The sequence below is a fragment of the Pseudophryne corroboree genome, chromosome 1 (genome assembly GCF_028390025.1).
Source record: "Pseudophryne corroboree isolate aPseCor3 chromosome 1, aPseCor3.hap2, whole genome shotgun sequence".
Taxonomy (NCBI): domain Eukaryota; kingdom Metazoa; phylum Chordata; class Amphibia; order Anura; family Myobatrachidae; genus Pseudophryne; species Pseudophryne corroboree.
This window is the reverse complement of record NC_086444.1, coordinates 935,833,500-935,848,607: the sequence shown is the minus strand read 5'-3', so window position 1 is coordinate 935,848,607 and position 15,108 is coordinate 935,833,500. Positions and strand designations below refer to the sequence as shown.

The window sequence follows — 15,108 nt, the reverse complement described above, 5'->3', positions numbered from 1 at the left end:
CAGATGCATCGGTTAATCACCCTATCCCCCAGGGCCAGGGTGTCTCTCCTGTTGTGGCTACAGAGCGCTCACCTTCTTGAGGGCCGCAGATTCGGCATTCAGGACTGGGTCCTGGTGACCACGGACGCAAGCCTCCGAGGTTGGGATGCAGTCACACAGGGAAGAAATTTCCAAGGTCTGTGGTCAAGTCAAGAGACTTGCCTTCACATCAACATCCTGGAACTGCTCCGCGACCAACCGGTTCTGATTCAGTCAGACAACATCACCGCAGTGGCTCATGTAAACCGCCAAGGCGGCACAAGGAGCAGAGTGGCGATGGCGGAAGCCACCAGAATTCTTCACTGGGCGGAGAATCACGTAAGCACACTGTCAGCAGTGTTCATCCCGGGAGTTGACAACTGGGAAGCAGACTTCCTCAGCATACACGACCTCCACCCGGGAGAGTGGGGACTTCATCAGGAAGTCTTTGCACAGATTACAAGTCGGTGGGAACTGCCACAGGTGGACATGATGGCATCCCGCCTCAACAAAATGCTACAGAGGTATTGCGCCAGGTCAAGAGACCCTCAGGCGATAGCTGTAGACGCCCTGGTGACACCGTGGGTGTTCCAGTCGGTCTGTGTATTTCCTCCTTTTCCTCTCATACCCAAGGTGCTGAGGATAATAAGAAAAAGAGGAGTGAGAACAATACTCATTGTTCCAGATTGGCCACGAAGGACTTGGTATCCACATCTGCAAGAAATGCTCACAGAGGACCCGTGGCCTCTTCCTCTAAGACAGGACTTGTTGCAACAGGGGCCCTATCTGTTCCAAGACTTACCGCGGCTGCGTTTGACGGCATGGCGGTTGAACGCCGGATCCTAGCAGAGAAAGGCATTCCGGATGAGGTCATTCCTACGCTGATAAAGGCTAGGAGGGACGTGACAGCTCAACATTATCACCGTATATGGCGAAAATATGTTGCTTGGTGTGAGGCCAGGAATGCTCCTACGGAGGAATTCCAGCTGGCCTGTTTCCTTCACTTCCTACAGTCCGGGCCTAAAATTGGGTTCCATTAAGGTCCAGATTTCGGCCCTATCCGTTTTCTTTCAAAAAGAGTTGGCTTCTCTACCCGAAGTTCAGACGTTTGTAAAGGGAGTGCTGCATATTCAGCCCCCTTTTGTGCCTCTAGTGGCACCTTGGGATCTTAACATGGTGTTGAGTTTCCTGAAATCCCACTGGTTTGAACCACTCAAAACGGTGGAGTTGAAATATCTCACGTGGAAGGTGGTCATGCTATTAGCCTTGGCTTCGGCTAGGCGTGTGTCAGAGTTGGCGGCTTTGTCACATAAAAGCCCCTATCTGGTTTTCCATGCGGATAGAGCAGAATTGCGGACCGTCCACAATTTCTGCCGAAAGTGGTTTCATCCTTTCATATAAACCAACCTATTGTGGTGCCTGTGGCTACTACTGACTTGGAGGATTCCGAGTTACTTGATGTGGTCAGGGCTTTGAAGGTTTATGTAGCCAGAACGGCTAGGGTCAGGAAAACAGAGTCTTTGTTTATCCTGTATGCTTCCAACAAGCTTGGTGCTCCTGCTTCAAAGCAAACTATTGCTCGCTGGATCTGTAACACGATTCAGCAGGCTCATTCTGCGGCTGGATTGCCGCTGCCAAAATCAGTTAAGGCCCATTCCACTAGGAAGGTGGGCTCTTCCTGGGCTGCTGCCTGAGGGGTCTCGGCATTACAGCTTTGCCGAGCGGCTACTTGGTCAGGTTCAAACACTTTTGCAAAGTTCTACAAGTTTGATACCCTGACTGAGGAGGACCTTGTGTTTGCTCAATCAGTGCTGCAGAGTCATCTGCACTCTCCCGCCCGTTTGGGAGCTTTGGTATAATCCCCATGGTCCTTACGGAGTCCCCAGCATCCACTAGGACGTTAGAGAAAATAAGATTTTACTTACCGGTAAATCTATTTCTCATAGTCCGTAGGGGATGCTGGGCGCCCGTCCCAAGTGCGGACTTCTTCTGGAATACTTGTATATAGTTATTGCTTCAATAAGGGTTAAGTTATGGTTGCATCAGGGTTTGACCTGATGCTCTGTTATTTGTCATACTGTTAACTGGTTGTTATCACATGTTATACGGTGTAATTGGTGTGGCTGGTATGAATCTTGCCCTGGATTACCAAAATCCTTTCCTTGTACTGTCAGCTCTTCTGGGCACAGTTTCTCTAACTGAGGTCTGGAGGAGGGGCATAGAGGGAGGAGCCAGTGCACACCAGAACCTAAATTCTTTCTTAAAGTGCCCATGTCTCCTGCGGAGTCCGTCTATCCGCATGGTCCTTACGGAGTCCCCAGCATCCACTACGGACTACGAGAAATAGATTTACCGGTAAGTAAAATCTTATTTTTTTTATTTTCAGGGAGACCTGTTGGCTACAGGCTCCCTGCATCGAGGGACTGAGGGGAGAGAAGTCCAACCTACTTCTACTTAGTTAAGGGCTCTGCTTCTTAGGCTACTGGACACCATTAGCTCCAGAGAATTCGATCACTTGGTTCGCCTAGCTGCTTGTTCCCGGAGCCGCGCCGTAACCCCCCTCACAGAATCCAGAAGAAAGAAGCCGGGTGAGTATGTGAAGATCCGAAGACTTGAGTGACGGCAGAAGACTTCAGTAACGAGGTGCAGCGGTAGCGCTGCGCTCCGTGCTCCCACACACATCACCAACGGCATTCACAGGGTGCAGGGCGCTGGGGGGGAGCGCCCTCGGCAGCATGTTACTGGGTCTTGCAGGGCTGGCAGAAGGCATTTTTGATGCCCGGGCACCGTTTTCCGTACCCCCGCCAGCATTTTCAAGTTTGAATTTTAGCGGGCTGAAGCGCGCCGGGAAGGGGCGGGGCTTAGCCGCACAGCTCACCAGCGCCATTTTCTCTCATCCACAACCGCTGCAGGGAGCAAATCAGGGGGGGGCACAGATATTTGGTGCACATTTATTGTATTTCACAGCAGCGCTTTACACATATATCTTTGGTGGGATATATGGGCGCTGGGGTGTGAGCTGGCATACTCCCTCTGTGTTTTCTCTATCCAGGCTTCCTTGTGGGTCTGTCCCCTAGCTGAGGCAGTGTGTGTGTGTCGGTACTACGTGTCGGCATGTCTGAAACTGAGTGTTACTCCCCGGAGGAGGTTGCTGGGGGCGCAGATGCGGGTCTGGAGTTGGCTCTGTCGGCACAGCCGACACCTGATTTGCTTACAATGTTAAGTACACTTAATACAAATGTGGCCTCATTGTCTAAAAGATTAGATAAATCGGAGTCTCAGACACAGGTGTGGAGAAAATCCATGGAGGGTGCTTTGTCTCAGGTGCAGGCCCCGTCAGGGTCGCAAAAGCGGTCGTTTACCCAGTAGATACGGATACCGAGACGGATTCTGATTCCGATGTCGACTTCACTGAGGCTACTTTACACCCAAAGATAGTTAAGAGTATTCAGTACATGATCGTGGCTATTAAAGATGTTTTACATATCTCTGACGAACCTGCAGTGCAGGAAACAAGGATTTGTTTGTTTAAAGGGAAGAAGCCTGAGGTGAAGTTTCTCCCCTCTCATGAAATGAATACTCTTTGTGAAAAGGCTTGGGAGTCGCCGGACAAGAGGTGGCAGATTCCAAAGAGAATTTTCATGGCGTATACTTTCCCCTCTGATGACAGGGAAAAATGGGAGTCGTCTCCGAATGTCGACAAGGCTCTATCCCGTTTGTCTAAGAAGGTGGCGCTTCCGTCCCCTGACACGGCAGCTCTCAAGGATCCGGCGGATCGCAAGCTGGAGACATCTCTGCAGTCCATTTTCGCTAATACGGGTGCATTGCTCAGACCTGCTGTGGCGTCGGTATGGGTGAGTAGTGCTATTGCTAAATGGGCTGATAATTTAGCTGCTGATATGGATACCCTTGATAAAGATAATGTTCTTTTGACTCTTGTTTATATCAAGGACGCTGCAGATTACCTGAAGGATGCGGCGAGGGATGTTGGTCTCTTGGGATCAAGAGCCAATGCCATGGCGATCTCGGCCAGGAGGGCGCTGTGGATCCATCAATGGAATGCTGATGCTACTCCAAGAAAGCTATGGAAGCTCTCCCCTTCAAAGGTAGTGTCTTGTTTGGTGACGGCTTGGCTGACCTGGTGTCTACCGCGACGGCGGGTAAGTCATCTTTTCTTCCTTATGTTCCCACACAGCAGAAAAAGGCACCCCATCAGCAGATGCAGTCCTTTCGTCCAAATAAATACAAGCGTGGGAAAGGTTCGTCCTTCCTCACTTCAAAGGGTAGAGGAAGGGGAAGAAAGTCGCCTGCAGTATCAGGCGCCCAGGACCAAAAGTCCTCCCCCCGCCTCTACCAAGTCCACCGCATGATGCTGGGGCTTCTCTGGGGGAGTCCGGACCGGTGGGGGGCCGTCTGCGGATCTTCAGTCAGGTCTGGGTTCAATCAGGCCTAGATCCCTGGGTCCTAGATATAGTATCTTAGGGATACAGGCTGGAGTTTCAGGAGATGCCGCCTCACCGGTTTTTCATTTCGGCCATACCAGTGTCTCTTCCGGACAGAGAGGTGGTGAAGGCAGCAATACAAAAGTTGTGTCAACAGAGGGTCATTGTTCCCGTTCCCCCATCCCAACGGGGGGAGGGGTTCTACTTGAGCCTCTTTGTTGTCCCGAAACCGGACGGTTCGGTCAGACCGATTCTGAACCTAAAATCCCTCAATCCATACTTGAAAGTTTTCAAGTTCAAGATGGAATCTCTTCGAGCTGTGATTTCCAGCCTAGAAGGGGGGAATTTTATGGCGTCAGTCGACATAAAGGATGCCTACTTACACGTCCCGATATATCCTCCGCATCAAGCTTTCCTCAGGTTTGCGATACAGGATTCTCATTACCAATTTCAGACGTTGCCGTTTGGGCTTTCCATGGCCCCGAGGATTTTCACCAAAGTCATGGCAGAAATGATGGTTCTCCTTTGCAAGCAAGGGGTTACAATTACCCCGTACTTGGACGATCTCCTGATAAAGGCGAGGTCCAAGGAACGATTGTTGAGAAATGTGAATTTGTCTCTGTCGGTTCTGCGACAAAACGGTTGGGTGCTAAATTAGTCAAAGTCTCAGTTGATTCCGACCACTCGGCTGCCCTTTCTGGGCATGATTCTAGACACAGTTACGGAGAGTGTTACGGAAAACAAAGCTCTGGAACTACAGACGATGGACAGGGAGCTTCTGAGGCCGACAAGTGTGTCGATCCATCAATGTACTCGGGTTCTGGGGAAAATGGTTGCGGCGTACGAAGCCATTCCGTTTGGCAGGTTTCATGCCCGGGTGTTTCAGGGGGATCTGCTGAGCAAATGGTCCGGGTCTCAACCTGCACATGCACCGGAAGATAAGTCTATCTTCCAGGGCCAGGATTTCTCTCCTGTGGTGGCTACAAAGTTCTCACCTCCTAGGAGGGCGCCGGTTCGGAATCCAGGACTGGGTCCTATTGACAACAGATGCAAGTCTCCGAGGCTGGGGCGCAGTCACCCAAGGAAGACATTTCCAGGGGAAATGGTCGCTCCAGGAATCTTGTCTCCACATAAATGTTCTCGAGTTAAGAGCCATTTACAACGGCCTGCTACAAGCAAAAAGCCTTCTTCAGGGTCGACCTGTCCTGATCCAGTCGGACAACATAACAGTGGGGGCGCATATAAACAGTCAAGGCGGAACAAGGAGCAGGGCGGCTATGGCGGAGGCCACAAGAATCCTTCGCTGGGCGGAACAACACGTGAGCGCTCTGTCAGCAGTCTTCCTTCCGGGAGTGGACAACTGGGAAGCAGATTTCCTCAGCAGACATGATCTCCATCCGGGAGAGTGGGCTCTTCACCAAGAGGTATTGGCAGATGTGACGAAGCGTTGGGGAATTCCGCTGATCGACATGATGGCGTCTCGCCTCAACAAGAAGCTTCCGCGGTATTGTTCCAGGTCAAGGGACCCCCAAGCCAGTGCAGTGGACGCCCTGTTGACTCCGTGGGTGTTTCCGTCGGTGTATGTGTTCCCTCCACTTCCTCTCATTCCAAAGGTGCTGGGAATCATTCGACGAGCAAGGGTTCAGGCGATTCTCGTCGTTCCAGATTGGCCAAGAAGGGCCTGGTATCCGGATCTTCAGGAATTACTTGTGGAAGATCCTTGGACGCTTCCTCTAAGAGAGGACCTGTTATTGCAGGGACCATGCGTGTTTCCAGACTTACCGCGGCTGCGTTTGACGGCATGGAAGTTGAGCGCCAAATCTTAGCATGAAAAGGTATTCCCGGGGAGGTCATTCCCACTCTCCTTAAGGCTAGGAAGGAGGTTATGGCGAAACATTATCACCGTATTTGGAGAAAGTATGTTTCGTGGTGTGAGACCAAAACTGCTCTTGCGGAGGAATTTCACTTGGGTCGGTTTCGCCATTTTTTGCAGGCAGGCGTCGATGCAGGCCTGAAATTGGGTTCCATCAAAGTGCAGATTTCGGCTTTATCTATTTTCTTTCAAAAGGAATTGGCTGTCCTTCCAGAGGTTCAGACTTTTGTGAAGGGAGTGATGCATATCCATCCTCCGTTTGTGCCCCCTGTGGCGCCATGGGATCTTGAAGTGGTCTTGCAGTTTCTTATGTCTTCCTGGTTTGAACCTTTGTGTAAGGTTGAGTTAAAGTTTCTCACTTGGAAGGTAGTCATGCTGTTGGCTCTGGCGTCTGCCAGGCGAGTGTCAGAGTTGGCGGCCTTATCTCACAAGAGTCCGTACTTGATCTTCCATTCGGATAGAGCGGAATTGATCTTCCATTCGGATAGAGCGGAATTGAGGACGCGTCAACAATTTCTGCCGAAGGTGGTTTCTTCGTTTCACATTAACCAACCTATTGTGGTACCTGTGGCTACGGATGCTGTGGCAGTTCCAAAGTCTCTTGATGTTGTGAGAGCTTTGAAAATTTACGTCGCCAGAACGGCTGTTGCCAGGAAAACAGAGGCGCTGTTTGTCTTGCATGCTTCCAACAAGATTGGTCATCCTGCTTCTAAGCAGACTATTGCACGCTGGATTTGTAGTACGATTCAGCAAGCTCATTCTTCGGCTGGGCTACCGGTGCCGAAGTCAGTAAAGGCCCATTCTACCAGGAAAGTGGGCTCATCTTGGGCGGCTGCCCGAGGGGTCTCGGCACTTCAGCTTTGCCGAGCAGCTACGTGGTCGGGTTCAAACACATTTGCTAAGTTTTACAAGTTTGATACCCTGGCTGAGGAGGACCTCATGTTTGCTCAATTGGTGCTGCAGAGTCGTCCGCACTCTCCCGCCCGTTCTGGAGCTTTGGTATAGACCCCATGGTCCTTGTGGAGTCCCAAGCATCCTCTAGGACCTAAGAGAAAATAGGCTTTTAGTACCTACCGGTAAATCTTTTTCTCCTAGTCCGTAGAGGATGCTGGGCGCCCATCCCAGTGCGGACTATTACTTGCAGTGTATTCTTGCTGGTTAAATTTGTTTACACACGGGTTGTGTATTTGTTGTTTTCAGCTTGTTGCTGCTGTTAATTCATGCGGTTATCTGGTTTACTGTTACTCCGGTTGTACGGTATGTTTGTGGTGTGGGCTGGTAGGTTTCTTGCCCTTAGTTTAAACAAAAATCCTTTCCTCGAAATGTCCGTCTCTCCTGGGACATTTCCTATAACTGAGGTCTGGAGGAGGGGCATAGAGGGAGGAGCCAGTTCACACCCAGTCAAAGTCTTTTCAGTGTGCCCAAGCTCCTGCGGATCCCGTCTATACCCCATGGTCCTTTTGGAGTCCCCAGCATCCTCTACGGACTAGGAGAAAAGAATTTACCGGTAGGTACTAAAATCCTATTTTTTCTGTGTGTCACTACAAGTCTCAGCAAGGTAGCACCTGTTATGGTTAAGATTAAGGCATGCAGTCCAGCCTCCCCATTACTCTGTAATTGAACATGTATGTACTTTTGTTGGTGCCACTCACTTGCCCTTAAGTATGAGTCCTTTCATTTGTTGTCTACATATTCGATTGGACCCACCTGATTAGGTCACCGTGACATAGTAGGTGGGCCCACATTTTTGGTCAAAATTGTGCTAAGAACCCTAATTTTACTCCATGTTAAAGTTGTAGAGTTGATTATAATTGCTTTGATTACCAGTGTTCTTAGTGCTTAGTGTGCACCTGCATTTTCCCTTTATTCCTAAGCATCTGTTACATGTATGATGAGAAAAGGATATATTTTTGAAAAGTTAAATAGAGACCTCATTTCTATGTGTGTATTTCTTTTACATTATGTAGGTTTTAAGGATGGCTTATATTTTTTTGTTGATTAAATAATGACAAAGTAAAATCTGTTAATTTTTGGCTTGGTAAGGTCTAGATTGTTAATCATATTCTTATACGAGACCTTTTTATTACTTAAACCTGAACACCTACTCATTAATGCAATCAACCATTGCATAAAAACATTGCATAAAAACATTCAGATATGGTTAACAGGTTCATTGTTGGTCAGACCAAATACTAGAATGGGGATGAAAGTTTGACTCTGCAATGATGTTGGTGCCAGTTGGGGTGGTCATAGTATCTCAGTGTTTATTTACATTTTCATGCTCTGTTGCTGAAACAAACTTGTTAATGAAAGAGGTCAGTCTTGAATGGCCAGGCTGCATCAATTAGGTGTTTTTTTTTGCAGGTTTCTAAGCACTGCCTGGTGTTTTCAGTGTAGCTGTCTTCCTTGAAATTGTGGTAATACTTTAAAGTTTTTTACGCATTTATTTAGGTGGAGATTTAGCAAAGCTTTAAGGAGACATAAAGTGGAGAGAGAGAGAGAACCAATCGGCTTCTAACTGACATTTTTCAAACACAGTCTATAAATGAAAGAAGCTGATTGGTTGGTACTTTGTCACTTTCTAAGCTTTGATAAATCGCCCCCGAGTTTGTGGTATATTGATATTTTTTCACAAAGGATTTAAGCCATCTTCGAAAAAACAAATATATTTTGTGGAATTGCTTTGATTCTTTCAGGAAGATGTTCAGATAACTGAGTATCCTGCTGTCATCGTGGAGCCTGTTCCTAGTGCCCGTCTGGAGCAGGGGTATGCTGCCCAGATTCTGGTGTACGATGATGAGACCTTCATGATGCAAGATGTAGCAGGGGAGCAAGAAATTGAGACTGAAGTCGTGGAGATAGGTGGGTTTCACCTATTTTACTACACAGACATACTACTATACAAGTTGCATTAAGCTAGAAAACGATAGTATAGGTCAATTAAAACGAAAACCTTTATACAAATGAAACTGAGCCCAAAGACACCTAGGTCTAAAAAAAACAAACCTAAATAGTAAATATTTTATTATTACATATGTGCAACATGGTTATGTCCCATTGAGCCTGAAACATTCTGATTATATGTACAGTACCAACATCATTTTATTTTTGTGATTGCATTCTGTTTTTGTTTCTTCTCTCCCGTACACGGTGTGTGATACATATAATGCCTGTGTGATCTTTATCTGTGCATGAATAGTCTGCTCCGCCTACACTTGTGCGTTCCATTGGCTGGCACATTTAGCCATCCTTTTCTCATGGCATGCTGCAGTAGCTCTGTCATGCATTGCAGATGTTTACTGTTTTTCTTCATTAAAATAGGAAAAACAGGTCTAATTCTTTATTAAACAAAATGGAGGAAACACTTTACCCCCCTCCCCCCTGGTAGATTCAACTAGATTACACTATCCTACAAGATGATTAATATAAAGTTTTTCATGTTCGTTAAAATCCTTTGCTACTTACTCATTATAAAACATGGCATTGCTGTATTCCTAAAAAGGTATCTAATTTTTTGCTCTGCTTGCTGTTTGGGACCAGCACAAGGCCACCCACACTACTAGACTTCTATATTGCCTGTGTGTCAGTATTACCACTACGGTCTGTAACTTTCTGATTGTTAACTATGAAGATATTTTATCGAAACTTCTAAGAGGGTGTGGTATAGAAGATCTACAGGAACTCGGAAGTCATTAGGTCAACCCCATATAGATCGACATTCATTAGATTGACTTGGTCAATGATCAAAAGGTAGACACTGGGAAGGTCAACAGGGTCAAAAAGTCGACATTGAAATGGTGACTTTTCTTTTCTGTGTCTCTTTTTCTATGTTTCATGATATGTAACCCAAATTATAGCTAACATAGACTCTCGTGGGCTCGCTTTGCTTACCATGATTCGGACAAGATGCCTTGCTGCGCTCAGCACAGGTTACTATTTCCAGTCGTAGTCCACGTGGATGGTAAATCAAGCAAAACCTGAAATGTGAAAACCTCCAAAAAACTTCAGTCAACCTTAAGCACTGACTACTTTTTACCGGTCGACCTTTTGACCATGTCGACCTATTGACTGTCTGTCTAGAAAGTGTAAATCTATCATCTAAATACCCTTCTTAGCTATGTCACTTAACAAAGTACATTGACTAGTACATATATGGTGATAGGTGTATATTACACGCTGTAACTTCTGTGACCAAGGTAGAGGCTACTAAATAGGTGGAGATGTTGCTCATATAATCCAATCAACAATTAGTTATCATTGTATAGCATATACTTCATAAATGAAAGCTGAAAGCTGATTGGATGCTATGGGCAAACCTGTCCTCTTTAGAAGGTTTGATACATCTCTACCATTGACTGGAGAGAACTCTTCAACAAGGTTTAAAAAAAACACAGGAGTGATTCCCCCCCCCCCCCCCCTAAAAGTAAAGATTTTTGGAAAAATCACACTTGCTTTGCAGGTGCGAGAAAAAAGATGCTAGTCACATTTTCAGTCCTGCAGTTGAATAGCAAAATCCTGTGGCTGCAAGAAAACCATGCAGGGTTTTTCACATTTCCCTCGTGCGATTAAATGTCCCCCCCCTATGTCCTCTATCAGTATGTATGTATGTATGTATGTATATATATATATATATATATATATATATATCCATGTGTATATATATATATATATATCCATGTATATCGGCACTCGAAATAAAATAAGCACAAATACCTTGGTGATCCTGTCCTATCATGGGGTAGCCATGATGAAATAATTCCAAGAAGAGGGACGGCACTCATAGGATTTTGCAACAAACAATTTGTACTCAAAATAGAAGAAAGATTCCAGAGATTACATCCATGTAATCTCTGGAATCTTTCTTCTACTTTGAATACAAATTGTTGCAAAATCCTACGAGTGCCGTTCCTCTTCTTGGAATTTATATATATATATATATATATATATGCACAAATCACTTTTTAGATTGTTCTTCCTTCATTCAAGTGAAATCTAGTTTTCTCTTACGTCCTGGAGGATACTGGGGGTCCATTTAGTTCCATGGGGTACAGACGGGTCCACTAGGAGCCTTGGGCACTTTAAGAATTTGATTGTGTGCACTGGCTCCTCCCTCTATGCCCCTCCCACCAGACTCAGTTTAGAAAAATGTGACCGGAGGAGCCGGTCACGTCACATGGAAGCTCCTGAAGAGTTCTCTGCATTTATTTTTTCTGTTTGTTATTTTCAGGCAGGACTGGATGGCACCAGCCTACCTGCTGCGTGGGGAAGGGGGGGGGGGGGGGGGGGAGAGAGGACGGCCCAACCTCTTAAAGAGTTAATGGTCCCTTTCCTCGCTGACAGGACACTAGCTCCTGAGGGAATGAATGAACTATTCGCACACCCCACAACGGCAAGCGTACATTCCCGCAGCACGCCGCCACCCCTAACGGAGTTAGAAGATAGAGTGCTGAGTACTAAGCCGGCGTCCTGGTTAGCGGGCCGCCGGCCATTATGGCGGCATGAGGGTACAGAGATGCACGGCTTCTATGGGGGCGGCGGAGTCTCCAGACTTAGTACACAGTGGAAACGTACCGCTTCTGAGGGAGCGAACTGAGTCTAAGTACACTACGGGTGTACACAGTACCCAAGACTGGCATTACAGACTTAAAAGGCGACTGACTCCATTTTAAGCACTAAAAATTACCTCAGCCAGTATAAAAAAGCGGGAAGACCGCACGCCATTGACGGTACGGGGCTTCACTATGAGCGGATCCAGCAGCTCACCAGCGCCATTTTCCCCCTGCAGTGGACACAGACGCTGACTGACAGGGACGCGCAGCTCCTCCTCCGGACGCGCAGCTCCTCCGGAGGGGGGAGCGCTTACTAGTGTACTAAATCCCCAATCTGGGTACTTAATCTGCGACACGGCTAAGCTTGGCATTAGCAGTAAGGGTGCTGTGTGCTGGCTCCAGGCTATCTGTGTGTCTTTCTTGAAGGGCTCTTTTTGGGTTAATTGTGCATTTAACCTTTTTCTGTGTGTGTGTGCTGTCACTGACACAGTATGTCAGACAAAGAGTGTTTCATGTAAGGCACAGTGTTCCTCTTCTCCAGGGGGTTCATTGCAGTGTACTCAGCTTGGCTGGATAACATTAGGGGAGTGATTTCCAATATCTCTTCTAAATTGTCCTGCAATGAGAAATAGACGCAATACTTAAGACAATCGATGACTGAGTTTATGAACAGAGACTCAGTACACAAAATTAGCGTCTCAGTCCCCTGCCATTTGTCCGCAAAAACGTCCTTTGGCTCATATCCTGCAGTCTGACTGATGACGGGTTGGACATGGAGGAGAGGGAGGTGGACTCAGAGGTGGGGGAGACTACTCTGTCACAGGGAATAGAGGTTATCATAGAAGCTATCAGAGATGTTCTGCATATCCCTGATAAGGTAACAGAGGAGACTGAGGAGTCTTATTTTAATATAAAAAATAAATCCTCAGCCACTTTTCCTGTGTCAAAGGAACTAAATACCCTGTTTGAAGAACCGTGGGTTAATCCTGATAGGAAATTTCAAATCCCTAAAAGGCAGATATCCTCTTTTCCCTTTCCTCCTGTGGATAGAAAAAAAAGGGAAAATCCACCTATAGTGGATGCATCGGTATCCAGGCTGTCACGGAAAACAGTATTGCCTGTCCCGGATGCAGCCTCCCTAAAAGACACGGCTGATCGTAGAATTGAGAATACACTCAAATCTTTGTATACAGCTGCCGGGGTGGCACATAGATCCACTGTAGCATGTGGGTGGATATAACCTTACAGGACGCCATTCAAAAACTTGTACAGACTCAGGTCATTGTTCCAGTTCCACCTCATCTGCAAAACAAGGGATGTTATTCCAACCTGTTTGTAGTACCGAAACCGGACGGTTCGGTAAGGCTGATTTTGAACCTCAAGTCATTGAACCCGTACTTACGAGTGTTCAAATTCAAAATGGAGTCTTTGAGAGCGGTGATCTCAGGTCTGGAGGAGGGGGAATTCCTAGTGTCTCTGGGTATCAAGGATGCGTACCTTCACATTCCGATCTGGCCACCTCATCAGGGTTATCTATGGTTTGCATTGCAGGACTGCCACTACCAGTTCCAGGCCCTGCCATTTGGTCTCTCTACGGCACCGAGAGTGTTCACTAAGGTGATGGCAGAGAAGATGTTTCTACTGCGCAAACAGGGAGTAAACCTAATTCCATACCTGGACGATCTTCTGATAAAGGCACCGTCCAGGGAGCGGTTGATTGCCAGTAATTGCCTCTCAACCAGACTACTCCTGGATCACGGGTGGATTCTGAATTTACCAAAATCTCACCTGGAACCGACACAGAGGCTTTCCTTTCTGGGAATGATACTGGACTTGTAATCTGAGAGTGTTCCTTCCCGTGAAGAAGGCTATGGAAATCCAGTCGATGGTTCGGGTTGTTCTGAAGACAACCCGGATCTCAGTGCATCTGTGCTTTTGCCTTCTGGGGAAAATGGTGGCCTCTTATGAAGTGCTTCAGTATGGAAGGTTTCATGCGAGTCCCTTCCAGCTAGATCTTTTGGTCCGGATCGCATCTTCACATGCACCAGGGGATCCGTCTGTCGCCGAGAGCCAGGATTTTCCTTCTGTGGTGGCTACAGACTTCTCACCTTGTTGAGGGTTGGAGGTTCAGGATTCAGAATTGGATTCTGTTGACCATGGACGCAAGCCTCAGAGGTTGGGGAGCAGTCAGCCAGGGGGTGCAGTTTCAAGGAAGATGGTCAAGTCAGGAAGTCGTCCTATCTACAACGCCCTTCTGCAGGCCTCATCTCTACATCGGAATCAGGCCATTCAAGTCCAGTCGGACAATGTAACAGCGGTAACGTTCATAAACCGACAGGGCGGATCGAAAAGCAGAGCAGCAATGTCGGAGGTGTCAAAAATTCTCCTCTGGGCAGAAAAACACGCCGTGCCGTTGTCGGCAGTCTTCATTCCGGGAGTAGACAACTGGAAAGTAGAGATGAGCGGGTTCGGTTTCTTTGAATCCGAACCCGCACGAACTTCACTTTTTTTTCCACGGGTCCGAGCGACTCGGATCTTCCCGCCTTGCTCGGTTAACCCGAGCGCGCCCGAACGTCATCATGACGCTGTCGGATTCTCGCGAGGCTCGGATTCTATCGCGAGACTCGGATTCTATATAAGGAGCCGCGCGTCGCCGCCATTTTCACTCGTGCATTGAGATTGATAGGGAGAGGACGTGTCTGGCGTCCTCTCCATTAGAATAGAGATAGATAGATTAGATAGAGAGAGATTGTGCAGAGTCGCAGACAGAGTTAGTTTACCACAGTCAGTGACCAGTGCAGTTGCTAGTTAACTTTTATTTAATATAATATATCCGTTCACTTCTCTCTGCTATATCCGTTCTCTGCCTGAAAAAAAAAACGATACACAGCACAGTCAGTCACACAGTGTGACTCAGTCTGTGTGCACTCAGCTCAGCCCAGTGTGCTGCACAGTCATCAATGTATAAATTAAAAGCTTATAATTAATTGTGGGGGAGACTGGGGAGCACTGCAGGTTGTTAGCAGGAGCCAGGAGTACAATTATATTAATTAACAGTGCACACTTTTGCTGCAGGAGTGGTGACCAGTGCCTGACCACCAGTATAGTATTGTTGTATACTACTAATATCTCTTTAAATATCAACCAGTCTATATTAGCAGCAGACACAGTACAGTGCGGTAGTTCACGGCTGTGGCTACCTCTGTGTCGGCACACGGCAGGCAGT

The 15,108-nt window shown here is 47.2% G+C and overlaps 1 protein-coding gene across 3 annotated transcripts in view; it reads left to right on the top strand.

Moving 5' to 3' along the window:
- Nucleotides 1-15,108, top strand: part of ELF2 (E74 like ETS transcription factor 2) — a 300,035-nt gene that overhangs the window by 137,924 nt on the left and 147,003 nt on the right. For 2 of the 3 annotated variants that reach the window (XM_063920360.1, XM_063920361.1), the window contains exon 4: nt 9,030-9,195. The exons of the other annotated variant lie outside the window; for it this stretch is intronic. In XM_063920360.1, coding sequence (XP_063776430.1) covers nt 9,030-9,195 — 166 coding nt within the window. The remainder of the gene's footprint in view (nt 1-9,029; nt 9,196-15,108) is intronic. 3 annotated transcript variants of the gene reach the window in all.